This window comes from Numenius arquata, chromosome Z (assembly GCF_964106895.1).
Source record: "Numenius arquata chromosome Z, bNumArq3.hap1.1, whole genome shotgun sequence".
Classification (NCBI taxonomy): domain Eukaryota; kingdom Metazoa; phylum Chordata; class Aves; order Charadriiformes; family Scolopacidae; genus Numenius; species Numenius arquata.
Window position 1 is genome coordinate 25,194,655 of NC_133616.1, and position 18,921 is coordinate 25,213,575.

General features: G+C 43.2%; 1 protein-coding gene across 1 annotated transcript in view; it reads left to right on the plus strand.

Annotated features, from left to right (window-relative positions):
• SERINC5 (serine incorporator 5) overlaps positions 1 to 14,646 on the plus strand; it is a 41,206-nt gene extending 26,560 nt beyond the window's left edge. Inside the window, exons 5-12 of the mRNA XM_074166555.1 lie at positions 2,272 to 2,365; positions 3,945 to 4,156; positions 4,968 to 5,063; positions 7,982 to 8,108; positions 9,770 to 9,836; positions 12,699 to 12,738; positions 13,412 to 13,559; positions 13,859 to 14,646. Of these exons, the coding sequence (XP_074022656.1) occupies positions 2,272 to 2,365; positions 3,945 to 4,156; positions 4,968 to 5,063; positions 7,982 to 8,108; positions 9,770 to 9,836; positions 12,699 to 12,738; positions 13,412 to 13,559; positions 13,859 to 14,006 (932 nt within the window). The 3' untranslated portion in view covers positions 14,007 to 14,646. The remainder of the gene's footprint in view (positions 1 to 2,271; positions 2,366 to 3,944; positions 4,157 to 4,967; positions 5,064 to 7,981; positions 8,109 to 9,769; positions 9,837 to 12,698; positions 12,739 to 13,411; positions 13,560 to 13,858) is intronic.
• The last annotated feature ends 4,275 nt before the right edge of the window (positions 14,647 to 18,921 follow it).

Consider the following 18,921-nt stretch of genomic DNA (forward strand, 5'->3'; position numbering starts at 1 on the left):
TTAAATGCCGGCACTGGGGAGCGACTTTTCACAGGCCTCTTGTGGGCTAGGAGCAAAAATCCAGGTAATACCGAGAAGAGTTTGTGCTCTTCAGTTTGCCAGGTACTTGTAAACCCTAAAGCTGTTGAGTCTGGGTGGGTGGAAAGGGATGGAATCAAGTAATGCAAAGGAGCAGTTGTGTCTGCTGCCTGTGTCCACTAAATCTTGCGTGGTTGCCTGTGTTTTAAACACCAATCTCCTCTAGCCGGGGTGTTTAAAAGGGGAAGAGGAAGGAGTAACATGAGGGAAGAGAAGAGAGTGGGCAGACATACTTTGAGCACAGTGCTTAGGGAAACTAAGGTAAAAAACACTTCAGGTAAACCACTGATATGCATAATTCAGCTTCTTGGTCTTACTAGCTGTCTGTTTGGTCCTGGTTCAGTCTGATGCCCCAGAAGTGAAGGGCTTCTTATCCCTCTGCAAAGTCACCAGATGGCTGTATGTGCTTGTCCTTAGTATCTAATCGCTGCTTGGATTAGAAAGATGTAGCAGTGCAATGCATTGTACTCATGAGCAAGCGAGACTGCCTGTTATCTTTGCAAGCGACCCTTTTCACGGTGAAAAGCCATCAAGAAATGAAGTGTTTGGGGAAAAGAGGAAACAACTTTTTGTGCTGATCAGAGTGCTGTTTTTCAACAGCAGTCTAATCTAGGGTGGAGATACAGCCTAACAAGCCTTCTTCACCGAATTAGCTCTTCACTTTTCTGTATAAAGCTGTATTCTGCACGTCCCACTAAATTGTCCTCCAGCCAGCCCCTGAATTTGAGACTTACAGATGATTTGCATATCGTGTGGTTTCTTTTTCCCCTTTTTTTTTCCTTCAATCAAGAAACTTGCACTATTTTTTTTTTTTTTTTTTGCTTTTTGAGCATTGTCCCAGCTTTCTTAGTTTTTCTCAAAAAATTAAAAAAAAACTCTTTCCATGTTTCCCATGCTTAGCAGTTTGTTAATCGTGGAGGAGGAGTATTACGTGCAAGCACGAGGTTTGTGTGGGCTGTAATGTTAAATCCACACTGACCAGGCTAACCTTTATCTATGATGGATCCATAAAACAGCCCACAGTGTTCCGCCTGTGGCAGTGGGAGATCCTGAGAGTCTGGCTATTTCATTGCTCACTCCACTGGTGGTCTGCTTTTTCCTACTCTGCCTCTCCCAAACACACATGGAAACCTTGTTCCCAGCCTATTTTTATATACTTTTTTTTACATGCTAACTTCTTCTGTTTTTTTGTTTTGTTTGTTGAAGAACAGCATGCTTATCCAGTGCATGCAATACATTTAGTAAAACCAGACAAATGCCATTTTTGCTTACTTTCAAATAATGAGCTTATGGCACAGTAGAAAAAAAATAAATCTCTACATCATCTGCTAAGGATAACGTGTCCTGACTGGTCTGTTCCTCCACTTCACTTATACAAGTTTTTTTTCCAAAGGAAAACACAATGGTAGGATATGGCTGAACTTCGCTAATGCACTTCTTTGGCCTTCTTCACTGAAATCAGCTGCACACCCAAAGTAATTTATAGGCCATGCCCTCCACAGCAGCACAAGCTGCACGCACAATTAAACATTTTAATAGGTAACCGTATTTCTTCAGAGGCTTCAGGTGTTGCACATAAGAGATCTGTTATCCCAAGTATCCAAACAGCTACACAAATATAGTCTATGTAGGTCAATGGTTAAGTAGTCAAATAACCTGTCTGAAAACTAGTCAGTGAATACCAGCTGTTCCCGTCTCCTTGGGAGTGGCTGGGGACAGCACTTGTAAATGGATAAGCCCCACCTTTGTTTTTCTGTGGTACTGGAATCTGTAAGGGATGAAATTGCCCTTTTTAGTACAGGTTTCCAGTACCTTGCAATTTCAGGGTTTAGATTCCTTTGAAATGCCTTCATACCACCTCCCTCCTGCCATTCACGAATAAAGGTTTCAGTATTTTCTGTCTGAATATAGTAACTCATAGGCTCCACAAAAATCCTCTAGGTTAGGGAAACTCAGTAAATGTCCTAACAGGCTTGCTTTGAAAGTGTAGCAGGTTGCATCCTGAATTATCAGGAAGCTAATCTTGAGTTAGCTGGGATGGACTTTTAGCTGAAATCTCTCATCTCCTGCTGCATCTGTGGGCTTGAGATATTCAAACCACGTAATGGCTTCACTGCATAGACAATAATTCCATTTTATCTCAAGGGAAAGGCAACTGCAGTTTGACCTATTTTCTGCCTCTCTGCCTTGCAGCCTGGCGCTACGTGGGAGCAACAGGAGGTTTCCTTTTCATTGCCATTCAGCTCATCCTGCTTGTTGAGTTCGCACACAAATGGAATAAAAATTGGTATGTGTTGGGCAAGTAGTTATTTGCATAAAATTCTGGTGGACTCCTGAACAATACATTTCTTGTAACAAAGAATTTAAAAGTAGCATGGGTGTACTTTCTGAAAGAAGATACTTTAATGTCAGTTTTTAGAGCTGTTCATCTTTGCTTCAGCCACTTTCTTCTTCCCCAGCAGAGATGTTTCTTGCTTATTCACTTCTACTCTGCTTATTTATTCTTAACCCGAGTTGCTTGCCTTCCAAGCATGTTGGGAATCAAAAATCTCTTACTTTAAGTTGTTTTATATTTTATATGAAAATATGCCTGCTAAGAAACAGAGTGGTGCAAGAGAATAAAACTGGAGTTGCAAAATGTAACAGTGAAACTGAGTGCAGTGATGTAAACCGGTAAATTCTGCTTTTTTGTGTCAGCTTAATGCACATAATATTTCTTTTTTCTCTACATGAGAACTGCTATTTTCTGTTCAACTTCTCTGCTTTCATCTAAATATGCAAGATTCCATTATGAACCCACATATACCCCATTCTGGCATTGACTTCATTTCTGGTTTAAGCATGTTTGCTCTTACCTTCCTAGCCCTGAGCCTCTCATCAGTTTAAAATATTTAAATTGTCCTCCCACGTATATGCAGGAACTCCTACCTCCACCCTTTCTGTCTCATTTCTTCCTCTATGAACCTTTGCAATCCTCTTTTGTTCTAGTTAGCATACTGACTGCTAAGAAAGAGTTTTAACAACAAACCTTTGGGCTTTGTTAGATACCTCTTTCCAGGGAGTAGGGGTGAGATCTCCTTACACCACAGGTATTGTTACTGCTAATTACAGTAGGTGCTTTTCTATGGATGAAAGATTTCCAGCAGTCGCATTTAACTTTAGCACACTCTACCTTAGATATTCTTTTAAAATAAGTCATGTTTCCACAGAATGAAACACCACCACCAAAAAAACCCTTCCATACACCAAAAGTCCCTTTGTGCCAAAACAACTCTTTTAGTTACTACTCCTAAAAAACCCAGTGATCTTTGCAAGAGGTGTTTGGAAGGTGAAGAGAGGAAAACAAGATGGACCACGCTTTAGCTGAGGGAGACTGACGAGATAGACCCAAACGGAAACAAGGCTTTTTGAGCAAAAGGGTAGTAAAACTGTCAATGTAGCACAAGGGGCAGAGGAGAGGCCATGCCACACAACGTGCCTTTGCCGTCCTTGAGTGAGGAGAGCCGCTCACCAGCTGAGCCTGGGGGACTCCGAGTTCCTGCTGAGAAAATCCTTGAAGCATTGAGCTGAGATGCGCTGATGGGGCTGATCCAAGAGACTAGGAGTTCTGGGAGTCACACTGGGTTATAATTGCAGAAACAGCTGGGCAAGATAACACTGAAGATAAACACTAATGCTAAGAAATGTTTCCCTCTGTTTCATGGGAGGAACCTTGCAAGGGCCTCTGTTGGTGTAGTGACGTACACATGCTTCAGGAAAGTAAGCACTGTCTTCTGTGTTTGCGGAATGAACTATTCCGCTATTAGAATTTTACTTTTTGGGGAAGGGAAGACAAAGATAACGTACTTGTCTGTCTCTCTCCCCAGGACTGCAGGTGCAAACCACAAGCAGATGTGGAGTGGTTTGCTGGCCCTGGTCACTCTCATCTTGTACTCTGTTGCTGTGGCAGCCCTGGTCCTCATGGCTCTTTTCTACACACGCTCAGAGGGCTGCATGTACAACAAGGTCCTGATCGGTGTGAACGGTGGCCTGTGCCTCTTTGTGTCGCTGGTGGCCATATCGCCCTGTGTCCAGAATCGTGAGTCCACTGACCTCTTCTCTTCCTGGGTTTCTGGTGCTGCCACAGTTGTGCGTCTGGAGGCTGCGCCGTGTTTCGGGCAGAAAGTCTCATGATAGTTCAGAGCTCTTGCCCCTGTCCCTTTATCTACACTGTGAAGTGCTGTCATCAGCTCAGCTGCTAATACTGCAGGTGTGAGACCTTTTGCACGTCCCATCAGACAGTCATACTGTAAAGAAGGCTCACGTGCTGATGGCTGGTAACGTGTTGTGGAGCTCACACGACTCTTGCAGCGCTAGCAGTTGAGGTAATAGCTGTCAAACTCATTCACCACTGTTGTACCATTTACTTTTGACTGCTTGTGATTTACCACCTGTAAAGTTTGGGTCTGGAGGAGTTGACAGTAGTATTTCATCCTTCGGTTTATTTTATGTGTGCTGTTAGTATCTTGCATACATTGGGCCTCGAAATAGTAATCTGAGTGACTCCAACACAAATTTTACAGGCAAATAAAACTATCATGGCAGCTGGTCAATAGCTTTTGGAAAGCTGGTGCTTTTGGCGAGAGCAGGGGGGTGATTCTTTACTTACGTGGTAGTCTTTAATGCCTTTCTAAAATAGCTGGCAGAACTAAAGGACAGACTCTTTTCTCTTTATATGCCAGTGGAAATATATCTAAACTGCCTCAAAGACATATGAACTGCTTTAAGTAAAAGGTAAAAGATACTTTTCTCTTCTGAAAGATACTAGTGTGCTGTTTCCTAAGGGATAGGAATTTTTCAGTTTTTTGAAACGTCTGCAAAAATAACTTCTTTTCCTCTTTCTTTTAAAGGCCAGCCCCATTCTGGTTTGCTGCAGTCAGGAGTTATCAGCTGCTACGTTATGTACCTCACTTTCTCAGCACTATCCAGCAAGCCACCAGAAACTAGTAAGTTATCTAATGCTTTATGTAAATTCTTTTAGTCGTGCCATGTATTAAAAGCAAGAATTTAGCAAACCTGAATTAACAAATTCAGGGATATAGGTGTGCTGGGTTTGGTCTGTTCTGGTGTATGCAGAAGCAATTGCAAAATACTTAAAATAAATGTGCTGCAGAGAGACCATGCAGTTGACACTCTCCGTGTACCTTAAATACTTAGTTACGTTGCAGTTGTTTGAGGTGATGCTCTTCTTCAGCAGAGTTCCTGGACTCTACTTGCCTTCTAACCATTGGCTTTGCAAGTAGGGAACTCCCTAGAGTTTTAAGTTCTTTACACTACAAAACCACAGCAAGACTTTACAAGCACAGCTCAAACTGTTTCCTTTTCCTCCATAACCATTAGAATCACCTATTTGGACAGGGAGCATTCTTTTCACTTACAGAATACTTTTCTCGTTCAAATTAGTAATGCTAAAAAACTCTTTTTTATTATTGCTCAACTTTTAGCGTTGAGTAGTTAAAACAACAATAACTAGAGGAAAGTAAGTCTGTTGGCAGGAAGAAGTTTTTACAGACACCTCCTAAGAAGAATGGGGAGAGATGGGGGAAAGAATCTCTCTCTGTCACACTTGTGTATGCACAGACACATACACACAAATGTATTCTAGAGCTAAGACGGAAAAACAGACAGTATTTAGATGGAAGATTTGCTTACAGAGCTTAAGCTGTGGTTTTGAACGAATATAGAAGTTAATTTAGAAGGCATCTGAATTACTCATAAGACTTGGCACACTGTAAAAAAAAAATGAAGAAAAAAGGGAAAGAAAGTGGTGTATGATATTAAATCATTGGTCTTGTGCTATTTTATGCTTGTTACAGTCAAAGCCTTCAGCAGTCAAGTGAATGCTCTGATTCTTCTTCTTTGTATTGCAAGTGTGGTTATTGTATTTGTCAGAGTATGCATCACACACACTCTCTCAGACCTCGTGAATCAGATGTTCCTCCTTGTCTTCCCAAGCCAGAGAACTGTCTTGTTTGTCATCTGCTCTCACAGAGGCTCCTTTCACCCCTGTCTGTGTGATAAGGACCCGCATACTGGCATGTGCAGCTTTTGCAGTGGCATGTGCTGGAGAATGTATGGGGTATTGGCACTTGCTAAGGTGTCCCATGCACTGTCACTCTGATTTGCCGTGAACTTACCTAATGTTGACTCATTCCTCAAGGAGGGACTTCCAAATTGGCCATCCTGCAAATCAGCTACCTTGCAAACCAGGCTTGAAGAAAATGCAAGCTTCAAGTGTTTGTTTGCAACTCCCAAAACCCAGCGTTCAGATGTCTTTAGAAGGAATGGGCAAACCTACGCTTGAACCCACGCTTATCACAGTATGCCTTAGCTTTTTGGTGCCAGACTTAGCTCAAAGGCCTGCCAAAGAGTGGATCTGCTTTCCTGCGGATGTGTCCCTGACGGACGCAGGTGGGGGATTCTGCACATTTGTTTGTGTGTACAAAGAAGAGCAGCAAAGCTGGTTGCGGGGTCTAGAGCAGAGGGAAGTGGGGTTGTTTAGTCTGGAGGCTGAGGGGAGACCTTATCGCTCTCACAGCTGCCTGGAAGGAGGTTGTAGAGAGGTGGGGGTTGGTTTCTTCTCCCAGGTAACAAGTTAGAGGAGAAGAGGAAACAGCCTCAAGTTGTGCCAGGGGAGGTTAGGTTGGATATTAGGAAAAATTACTTCATCAAAAGCGTTGTCAAGCACTGGAACAGGAAGGTGCCCAAGGAAGTGATTGAGTCACCATCCCTGGAGGTGTTTAAAAGACGTGTAGATGTGGCACTTAGGGACGTGGTTTAGTGGTGGACTTGGCAGTTGTTAGGTTAATGGTTGGACTTGATATAATTTTAAGGGTCTTTTCCAACCTAAATGCTTCTATGATTCTATAAAGGCTTGTTACTCCTTGTTTTGCTCCCACCTTTGCACGGTCTCTGCTGTTTGTGCAGCCCTGGAGGGCCTCCCCCACCAGGTCAGGGGACTGACTTGGAGTTTATTTTTAACCTGGGTGTAGCCTTTGCTGTGTTTTGCCCTCTGCCCCTACAAACAGTTGTGCTGTCCCAGAGTGGATGATGGAAGGAAGGAGAAGATGGGAACACAGTTTGCCTTAAAACAGCATTGTCTCAGAAAGCTCTTTCAGAGTTTCAGAGTTGGAAGGGACCTCTAGAGATCATCTAGTATTTGATTTGAGATAAGGTGCAGCTGTAATCTCTTGTTTGGAAGTGATGCTGTGGGCTACTGCTCTGCTTTGCTTTGACCCCAGGAAGACACCAAAAAGCCAGATGCACCTTGGAACATCTAGGACTGAACTGGTTTCATTTCAGGGATCTAGAAGTAGTATTTTCGTAGCTGTTGAGATAAAACCTGCCTTTAACTGGTGCATCTCCTTTTCTTTGGTCTTCTGTATATCAGTCTGAGAACAGGGCAGGCTACACACCACCTTTTTCCACTGACTATGCATTTCATAGTTGTCCCCAAGGCACGCCTGCGGTCAAAGAAATTTGTGGTCTCAGGTCTGTACTATCTCAGTGTTATATGACTCTGTAGTCCTGGGTGAAGTGTTGGTAAACTTCCAACTTATTATTTCTTACTTCACCAGACAGTATTTTTCCTTGTTTGTCTGTGTCTGCTCTGGTCAAACAAGAAATTTTAGTACCTTACCAAGTTGCTATTTTGTTCTGCCCAAAACACAGAATCTGCCAGGTCAGATTTACATAATTTTTTTCTTCTGATCTTAAAAGATAGATAGAAACCACTGAAATGTACCTACACAGTGTCTGAAGTAATAAAAATATTTTGCTGAAAACTGTCAGCCTGAAAACTGCTTCAAAATGCAGTGAAATGAGGTTTGCTAATTGTTCACTTTGTTTCTTTTGTTTTGTGAAGTCCTGGATGAAAACAATCAGAACATCACAATCTGCGTCCCTGAATTTAGCCAAGGCCTGCACAGAGATGAAAACCTAGTTACTGGCCTGGGTACTACCATTTTGTTTGGCTGCATTTTATATTCTTGGTAAGTCTGGGGGTTTGCAGTTACCTCTCTGTAAATGCAAAGCTGTGGGCCAACTAGCAAAGTCTTAGAGCAGGCCTCGTGCAGACAAAGTAACAGGGAGAAGTAGGATAGAACTGAGCTGGGAGGTTCATATTCTCCTTAGTTTCAGAATGGTTAGATGTTTTAGCTAAAAAAAAAAAGGTAAGATAATTTTTGAAACTAATGTTTTTCATTAAAACCAAATAGAGCAATTTACTTCTAGAGGTGGAGGGAAAAAAATTTCCAGCTGTCCATGATCCCAAACAGTTTCAGGGTGCTTTGATTCTGTATTTACTCTTCCTATAAGAAAAACTCTGTGCAGTTATGTCCATCTAAAAAAGCTATCTGTAATTTCTATAGCCTCCTGGCAGAGGCTATGGCTGTGGCTTGAGGGTCTTTAAAACAAACAAAATTGTTTGGGGGAGGTTAGGTCTTCCTTTGAACAAGTGATGTGCACAGTAGCGCTATCAGGATTTGCCAGCAATTTCCTGCTCCAAAAAAATCTGTTTGTGCCCGTATAGTCGTGATGCTCGCCTTATATTATTGCAGCTCACATCAATAAATAACGTCATGCTCCGGGACAGGGAGCGGGGGAGTTGCTGATGATTGAAAGGTGATGTATCACTTGTTTTGGCTGTGCGGGTTGCCAGGAGACAGCACTACCTGTCTGCTGCGGGTTTTTGAGCAGGTTCTGTTTCTGACTTAAAATCCGCATACGGAAACTCCTTCATAATTTTGAAGTGAAACCGAGAGACTTTCTGAGGAGGTACCACAGCTGCTCTTCTGCTATCAAATATGCATACGCGTTCCATTTAATTCTTATATCAGATATATGTATCTCGTGTCGTGGGTCTAGTTCCCATTAGAACAGTACTTCCAGTGCCTCAGGAAAGTGTTTCTGGAATGCAGGCAACCTTCACATAGCCTGCAGGGGAAGTGCATCAGGTAGCTGGGAAGATAAGAAGGCCTTCAAGGGGAATGTTTTGAAGTACTGCTTTCTAAGGCTCAGTGTGCACAGCAAAGCATTAACACACATCTCCCTGTGGGTAATGGGAACTTTGCATTACAGATGCTGAAAGGGGAAGACGGGGGCAAGAAATGTTTCTAATCAGAAGAAATTAGAAAGGGTACCCCACACACAACTACAGTCATGCAATGAAGTGATTTCCAGCAACTGGTACACTGGCAATCGTGGTTGGTAATTTACTTTTGAAAACTGGCTGCTGCCAGTGAGCTGTTACTTTGCTGGCAAAGGCTTTACAGAAATACTGAGCCGAAGTTGTGGCTGTGGAGTTAATATAAAAGCATTGGTTCTGCACAGCCGGGGAGATCCTCTTTTGAATTGCAAATTGGAGCACTTAGCTGTTTGCTTCTGTCTGATGGTGATGAATTCACCACTTCTGAGGAGTGACCTACTTTTAAGCTGATGATTCAGTCTGAGTTGGCCAGTGGCTGTCTGTCAGGCTGGTTTGTACTCGTGCAGGACAGACGTTTCACATGCTCAGTGTTGATGCTATATCCGGGCAAATGCTTAGCTTAGACAAGGGAGTAGACTATTTACGTTTGCTGTGGTGTTGAAAAATTGCCCTGTTGGGCTTATACTTACGCCGAGGGTTTTGACACTGTCTTCTTTTGCCTCCTAGTTTGACCTCAACAACACGTGCAAGCTCAGAGGCTCTGAGGGGAATATATGCAACACCTGAAACTGAAGTGAGTTCTGCTTCCTCCCGCAGGATTTCTGTGCAGGCTTCCTCATCTGCTTTTCTTGCTGTTGTTTTCATGGCTAAGTAATCTGTAATTAGGAGAAAACAAAAGCTTGTTGGTAGCCTGCGTGCTGTGTGCCTCTCTGGGTATGGACTCATTAGAACTCTTGTCCACATTGACGCTTCTGCAGCTCTTGCTGGTCCCGTGGAGGTGCCTTTATGTACCGAAGTAATTTGCTGCCCTTGCAGTTTATTTAATGTCTTGCAGACTTCCTGTAAATCTTGTTGTGCTCCACACAAGCCTGTGTCCTCTCATTTAAAGGAAAAGTCTGCTGGGAAGCTATCAGATAAAGAAGCGGAGGCATTCTTGAGCATTTTCAGTCCTGGTTGCCTTTGTTCTCATAGCAACCGACTATGATCCCGAGTACCTATCTCTTATTTTTATTTCCACATACAAGTACTTCCTTTCTTTTTGCCTATAATTTAATCTTGGATTGCATTTATTGTCCCTGTTTCAGCAGTACAGGTTTCTTCATTCCACCTGCCTGTTTCTTGGCCGCCTTATCCTGGGAACACCCAGAAACGCTGGGAAACGAGTGAGGTTTTTTTTTTTTTCTCAGTAACAGTTGGTGACGGGGGCAAGATCTGGGCCTTCCCGCCCTGTGCTGAGGAGGTGGAGGCTGGGACAGGGACTGGAGAGAAACCAGCCGCCCATCGGGCCCACCCTGCGGCGTTACACCATAGGAGGTCATAGGAGGTCTTGCCCGAAGGGCTGCGGGCAGGCCGGGGGGGACAGCTGGCACAGCATGGACACTGCATGCCGCCCCCTCACCGGGAAGGCCCGGCTCATCGGCCGCAGCGCTTGCCAAGGGGATTATTTCCAGACCGTTTGGTTTTAGAGAGCGGTACAAGAGCCGCTGAACCTGAATGTAAAGAAATGGCTGGTGAAGAGCAATTAATTGCACTCTGATTGCCTTCCCTGCGGCAGAGGGCCTTTTGTCTCCTGGGCGGGAGCATGAACGTAGCTCTGCAGCCGCTTGTGGTGCACAGAGAGTTTGTCAGCCTCTGTGCCGAAAACAACTGAGCCTTGCGAGGGGCTAGTAGTGTGTGTGCCAGCGTTGCTAATTGCATCACTCTGTGTGTGCAAGGGCTTAATTGCGACTGATTAAAAAAAGCTTGAGGGAAGGCAGCATTTGCTTCAGAACAAGAGTGTGGCCCGAGGGGAGCTCAGGCTGGCTCTGTCGGTGAGGCTTGGCACAGCAGTAGAAAGAGATACGGAATAAGGGTTTTATTTAAACTTGCGGCCAGTCTCTTAAAAAAGAGTGAGCTTTCTTGGCTTCTAATGAGTTTGTGAATCCAGGGAGTACACGTAATCACACGCAGGGTAAAAACTGCCATTTGATGTTTCTGTTGGACACTTTACCTTAAAGGCTTGCTATCTGACTTTTGAGGGTGTTAAGAAAACTTGCAACAGGCACGTGCTGACCAAGGGGAGAGGCTAGAATGCAAAGTACAGCATTACAAGGGTAAATACTTATTCCTGCGCATGAAGTGTCCCTGCCAAATTGGGGGACCCTGAATGTGGTTTTACACAGGGTGCTTATACCCTTGAAGCATTCAGGTATAGCATTTGACTAATAACTAACACCCACACCACCATTTAGTAGTCATAGTAAAACTTTGCAAAGCAACTATTTTTTTTGAAGCTTTCTTGCTTCTTGTCTATTGATCCAGATGTCCCTGGAGTTAGTCTTGTGATAATTACTTACCTACGATGCTGGGAGGGTTTCAAAGATGTGTTAGAGGGGCGAGAATGCTGGCATTGTCTTGATTATCCAGGGGTACCTTTTATCGTTCATGGACAGCTCTAGGCTTCCAAGAAGGAAAGTCCTTATTTCCAGGGCAGGGCTGTCCTTTATTTTGTTTTACTTAAGCATGAACAATACCAGTCTCCAGTAAAACTCCATTACATTATGACATTGCAGTCTATACTGTGAACTAATATATGTTAACAGAGTTAATACACTTTCATGCTATAAAGACTGATTGATAAAAGAGTTAGGAAAGGGAATTTTCCTAACAGGGTTCATTATCTCGGTCAGACCACAGCCAAAATAAATCTCAGAATAGGATTTTATCAGAGCAAATAATATTGATGATGCACTACAGAAAGTGCTGACTTGTACTCTGGTCTCGTGCAGAAAATGCACTTACTTACATGTTTATTGGATGCTCAGCACCATTTTCCCATTTATATTACTGCTCAACACAAGAAGTGTCCATTTCAGCTTTCCTTTTTCCATCAGTTAAAAAAAGGAAAATCTTCATTTAACTAAAGCAGTAAAACCAGCTTTCTGCTTTTACTTGTTCTGCTTGTACTCATTCTGGCTCCATTTCAGCAAATTCTTGCAAAGGTAAGTACATTTCTGACTTGTGCAGTTGTGATTTCCAGCCTGTGCAGCAGGGTTTTAAAAGTTACTTATACTTTCATTTTAGTAGAGAATTTTTTTATTTAAAAAGCACTTCGATACAAGTCTGAAGAAGCAAGGCCCCTCTGAACACAATTTTGTCATGATTATTTGCACCAGTGTTTGACCTTGAGTTATGTAAAATGGATAAAGTAATTCTTCAAGACTGGTTAATCTAAGCTCCAGATTTTACTGAGTAGGTTTTTTCTGGAGCTTAGGAGGAACTGCTGTTATGAACAGCTTGGTAAATCCTAATTTGGGTTTTATGCTGGTTGGAAATACAAACCAGACTTCTCTAAATTAGTGTCTGTAACGTAGACATAAACAGACCTTCCTTCACCAACTGTTCTGCTTCTTTGCTGTAGCACGGACTCTTACCCTTCCTGTTGTCTGTCCCACAGGTCGCTCGTTGCTGCTTTTGCTGCCTGCCTGACGGAGACGGTAATTACATTTTCACAGTTTACCTCACTTGTGGCTTTCACACCAAAGCCAAGAGAGTAAGGACACATTTGCAGATGGAGAGCTGCTTGTAGCCTCATTCTGTAGCATGTGAAACTGGAGCAGCTGAAGTAATCAAAGTTAGGCTAGGGAAGGAAGCAAGGGATATAACAATACCGTTTTAAAACAACAGGCTAGTTAATTCCTTAAAGGACACTTAATTACTGCAACATACAAAGAGTAATCTCTGCTCTTGGTGTGCTTGTGGGTGGAACTGACTGCTGGATTTTTGGCTCAGCAGCTCTGCAGAGACTGCAGTGCAGGAGTGAGTTAGGAAGGGAGTGTCCTGTTTGCAGAGGTGGTACAATCAAGGTTATCAGCTGGGACTTCCCAGAAGAATATTGTACAGGTAGAGCAATTTAAATGGCCCAAATGCTCAAAAACTAGTCAGTAGGCCAGGAAGCTGATAGAAGGCAGGATTTCAGTGGCAGTCCAACTTCTTTTACTAAAGGTTTTAGGCCCATGCTCTGAGGGCAAGGGATATTCAGGCGTTGCTCTGCATCACACTTTTCCTAAATCACACCGTAGATGTTTTGCACTGTTCTTCATTAAGCCAGCTGCTGCTTTCAGTTCTCATTAAATTTGCAAAGGCCTTCTTGTTTCCTGTCTCTTACAGGTGATGCTGAAGAACGCATTGAAAAAAGGGGAGGCCAGACTGTGATTTACGATGAGAAGAAAGGCACAGTGTACAGTTATGCCTTCTTCCACTTTGTTTTCTTCTTGGCTTCGCTCTACGTGATGATGACAGTAACTCATTGGTTCCAGTAAGTGTATTTCTTTAAAGCTGAGGAATTAATGTCTATCTGCATTGATGGGGAGATATGAACGGGAACTTCTGCCAGTAGTGTATCTCCTCTTCTTAACTAAGAAGCTGGAAGAGATGTTTCAAGTCTTTCCCAGGCAATTTTTGAGAAAGACCTAGCTCTATAAAGGGCTGCTCTCCCCTGCTTTGTCTCTGGGTTAACCTAGTTGAAGTCAGTCACCCCCTTGGAAAAAGAGAGGATACTACAGTCTGAGATAAAAATAGTGAGTTTATTGCTGTTGTTTTTTTTTTCCTTAACAGTTACGAAAGTGCTCAGATCGAAAAATTCTTCACCGGAACCTGGTCCATCTTCTGGATTAAGATGGTCTCCTGTTGGGTTTGTGTCTGTCTGTACTTATGGACTCTTATTGCTCCACTCTGTTGCCCAACCAGAGAATTCTCAGTGTGAACACTCAGAAGGTCCTTCTGCCTTTTTCTTTTTTTTTTTTTCCCTGTTACACATAAAATACAGCAGTCATTTTGTAATGAGGAAACACCTGTTGCCCACTTATCATAATGTACCAGTTAGTAACTTTTTAGTCAGACTAGACAAATGATCAAAGACTTTTTACCTTTTTTAACTGTCATGAACAAGCATTGCCCAAGGGAATAAAAGTGTTCCAAAACTTTGTAACGCTGATGTGTGGAGTGTAGGAAACACAGTTGTTGCATGAACTGGAATAAGTGAAATCCTTTTCAAATAACTGACAATCTTTCTCTGGCTTCATTTGCAAGAAAAGAAAAACTCATGGTGCAGATGTATCTACTTCCTTCCTTTGAATGTTGGGTATCTTATAGCAAATATGCATTCCTTTTTATATTCTTTTATTAACTGTGTCTTTTACAGTTTGCAGTGATGATTTGGACTGCTGTTTTGTACAGCACCTAATTCCTCTAAGTAGTATCCAGATAATTTTTTCCAAAAACATAACTAAATACTTCTGTAGAAATAGAGAATATGTAAGAATTTGACTGCCAAAGCATCTACTAAAAATTGTTTATCTAAATATTAAATATATTAAGTTATTGTGTACCTAGATTGAGAAAGGAATGTACCAGTGATATTAGAGTATTTATTCTATTATAACTTTAAAAGGCACCTGAATATTTTATGCAATTCAGATCTGGTCCAGTTGTTAACAGAAGGGGAGTTCTACACACAAATTCTTAAACTCTGAATTTTGTCCAACGTTGCTTTGCCAGCTCACTTAAACTGCAAGTTGTGTGTACTGCACAGGGATTTAAGATACGGTACATTCTTTATTCAGAATGTTTGGTGTTGAGAAAATGCTATATTACAAGAGCACTGCCAATTGCTGTTAAATTTAAAAGTGGGGTGCTCATTTACTTTTCTGCCCTGCTGTTTCAGCTTGTGTCTAAAGATCTCCCAGGATTTTCAGTTATGTTTCCATTACTAATTTTATAATATTTTAAATGCAGTGATGGTCAGAAAAGGACTATATATAGCACATCATCTTCCTTTTCTGCCTGTGTGTTGGTTGGAAAGTATTCTTTCTAACTGCTATATTTTTATACTCCTCTGTTGATGTTTTGCTGTTGGGAAGGGAGTTAGCCAACCAGTCCATTAATGGAGACTAAACTTCTTTTGGAGAACTCCTATTCCAAGCAGTGGGATAAGCAGTCAGAAATACAAAACCAGAAGACACAAATGTAACAGCAGCTGCCTTAGTACAAATGACTGACTTGACAATATTAAACCATACCACATCACTTTTATTTGCTTTAAGCAGATGATTTGGTGGTAGAACAACAGCTCAGATGCCCTAAGTGCTGAATAAGGTTGAACCCACTATAGTTATCTACATTCCAGTGGGATGACTTTATAACTTATGCTAGTCCCAGAGGTTTTGTCTTCTCTCTCTTTCTATATATATACATACATACAGTGTGTCATATGCAGGATATTAACACAATCAGCCGATTTAGCAGTTCTTTTTTTGACATAGGACTGAGCCTTAAGTCTTCACCCAATGCTTTCTGCAAAGCAAAGAAAAGCACAACCTAGAGGCCAGTGAGATGGCCAAAGTAACTGCATGCCTTATTTGTTCTGTTGCAATAATTGATGCCTAATGCACACCTGGTTAGAAATCCTAACATAACAGATCCCAGTTCTGCTCTTGTGTGCGTTACCATTTTTAGCTTGTTGCTGTATTATCCTAGGGCTTCTCTCCTGCTTGGAGCTTGCTAGGGGTGTGATCTTCCCAGCCGCATGCACTCATACCTCAAACGAAATCTACAGGTCTGCAGTCCTGTATACTTCTGCCACCTACCCCAGTGATTAGGAGCCTCAAAATACATCTGTCATGAGACCTGAGGGAAAGAGGAGTCTGTCCAGAGGTGACTTTCTTGCTGCTCTTCTTGATTGCACCTAGGGGAAAGAAAGCAGTTGAAGCTTAGCTTTGACATTGAGTTAGAAAAGCAACAAATAGCTCCGGAGTGGGAGGCAGGTTTGTTTTTTTTTATTTCCTTTTGCTTCTGCTGGGAGGTTCTGATCTTGCCAAGAGTTCTGCTACCATGGGGGCCTGTCAGTGTGTCTCTGACTGCATTTGGAGTCCAGCCACGCAGATCCTTCTGCAGCAGAGAAAGGAATTTGTTAATGCATTCACAATCTAGAAGCCTTTATCTGTCCCATCTCTAAGATAAGAGCTTATGGGCTGTGCAATGATGACGAACAGTTGTCCCACCTAACTCATAGCAGTGATTCTAACAAACAATCTCAGTCCAGTGCTGGAGCTGTGAGCTACAGTTGAGATAGTCCAGGCTCTTGGTGAATGCTGTTCCCTGAAGTATAGAGGCTCACAGGAGTTGCTTTCTAGTGATGTATGTGTTGTACTGTGAGAAACCAAGCATGTTTTTTATAACAAAAATCTGGACAAGGAGCTCTAAAGAAGAAGGCATGCACTTTGTCAAGTTATAAGGCAGGGAATGGTAACTGTTCTCTGGTTCTGATAGCAGGCACCCCAATCACAAGTGTGGATGATCCCAGAATACCAGGTTGGAAGGAACCTCAAGGATCATCTGGTCGAACCTTTCTTGGCAAAAACACAACCTAGACAAAATGGCCCAGCACCCTGTCCAGCTGAACCTTAAGTGTCCAATGTTGAGGAATCCACCAATTCCTTGGGGAGATTATTCCAAGGGCTGATTGTTCTCATTGGGGAAAATTTTCCTTTTGCGTCCAATTGGAATTTCCCCAGGAGTAACTTGTACCCATTACCCCTCGTCTTTTCCATGTGACTCCTTGTAAAAAGGGAGTCTCCATGTTCTTTGTAGCCACCCTTTAAATACTGGAACCTGCTGATAAGGTCTCTCCTAAGCCTTCTTTTCTCAAAGCTGAACAAAGCCAGTTCTCGCAGCCTTTCCTCATATGGCAGGCTTCCCAGTCCTTTGAGGGCCCTTCTCTGGACCCTCTCCAGTCTGTCCACATCTTTTTTTCATAGCAGGGACCAAAACTGAACACAGTGGTCCAGGTGTGGCCTGAGAAGCGCTGAGTAGAGTGGGATAATGACTTCTTTATCTCCGATGCAACCCAGCATCCTGTTGGCTTTCTTTGCCGCAGCAGCACGCGGTTCACTCCTTTTGAGTTTGTTGTCCACCAGAACCCCCAGGTCCCTTGCCACAGAGCTGCTCCCCAGCTGGGTAGATCCCAGCCTGTGCTGCGCTCCTGGATTATGTTTTCCCAAGTGCAAGACCTTACACGTGTCTTTGACTTCATTAGGTTCTTGTTCACCCACTCTTCCACCCTATCCAGGTCTTCCTGCAGGTTGGCTCTCCCTTCCAAGGAGTCTACTTCCCCACTCAGTTTGGTGTCATCAGCAAACTTCATCAGGGTACACTTGATCCCATCATCTAGATCACTTATGAAGATATTAAACAGCTTTGGGCCCAACATCGATCCCTGGGGAACCCCACTTGTGACAGGTTGCCGGTCTGAGCCATTTACCACCACCCCCTGGGTGCTGCCTGTCAGCCAGTTCCCCACCCACTCCACAGACCAATTGTCTATAGTGTAAGGCATCAGTTTCTCTAGGAGGAGGCTGTGGGGAACCATATGGAAAGCCTTGGAGAAATCCAGGTAGACAATGTCCCCCGGATCAACCAAGCAGGTTACTTTGTCATAGAAGGTGATCAGGTTTGTCAAGCATGATTTGCCCTTGATGAGTACGTGCAGACTTTTCCCAATCACCTGCTTTACTTAGCTTGTGATAGCCCCCAGGAGGATTGGACCTGTAACTTTCCCATGGACTGAAGTGACACTAATGGGCCTATAGTTTACTGGACCCTCCTTTAAGCCCTTCTTGTAGATGGGGGTGACGTTAGCCTTTTTCCACTCCTCTGTGATGGCCCCTGCTCTCCATCGCTTCTCAAAGATTATGGAGAGCGGCCTCACAACAGCATCAGCCAGTTCTCTTAACACACTTAGGTGGGTATCGTCATGGCCCATCGATTTGTAGAGGTCAAGCTCCTGTAATAGTTCACACACCAGCTGGTGGTGGGTCTGTGTTTGCATCAACCTGGATTGTTGTTCCCAAGGCCTGGGTCCTGACAGTGCTGGTAAAGACAGAGGTGAAGAAAGTGTTGAGAACCTCTGCTGTTTCAGCATTGTCTCCCATTTAACAGTGGGCCAGTATTTTCCTTCTGTTTCTGGAGTTTTTGACATCTCTGGCCTATTCCAATTCAAGCTGAGCTTTTTCTTTTCCAGCTGCATCTCTGCAGGTCATCGCAATGCCCTTGTAGTTCTCCACAGGTATTGGTCTGCTTTTCCATCTCTGGTGTGCTTCTCTTTTGGTTTTGAGAAGCTCACAGTTAAGCCAAGGGGGTCTCTTGCTCCACCTACTTCCCTTACCTTTAAAGGGGATGGCCTGTTTTTGTGCTTCCAGGAGAGGGTTCTTGAAAAACTTCCAGCACTCACTGTCTCCTTTATCCTCCATGGAAGCTTCCTACAGAATCCCTGCCAGCTGAGCTCTGAGCAAGCTGAAGTTTGCTCTTCTGAAACCTAAAAACTGTGTCTTTTTACTAACCTTCAACATGCTCAGCAGGATCCCAAACTCCGCAATAATGTGATTGCTGCCAAGGCTATCGCTAACACAGATATGTCAAAGCAGGTTTTCTTGGTTGGTGAGTAGCTAGTCCAGCCTCATTCCTGGTTGGCACATCTAACACTCGTATGAAGAAGCAGTCCTCTATATGTTCCAGGAGCTGCTGTGTAGTTCTTCCAACAAATGTCTGTGTAGTTGAAGGTACCTATAAGAACCAGGTTCTGTTGATCCGAAGCTTGCTTGAGTGACCCATTTGTCGCTGCT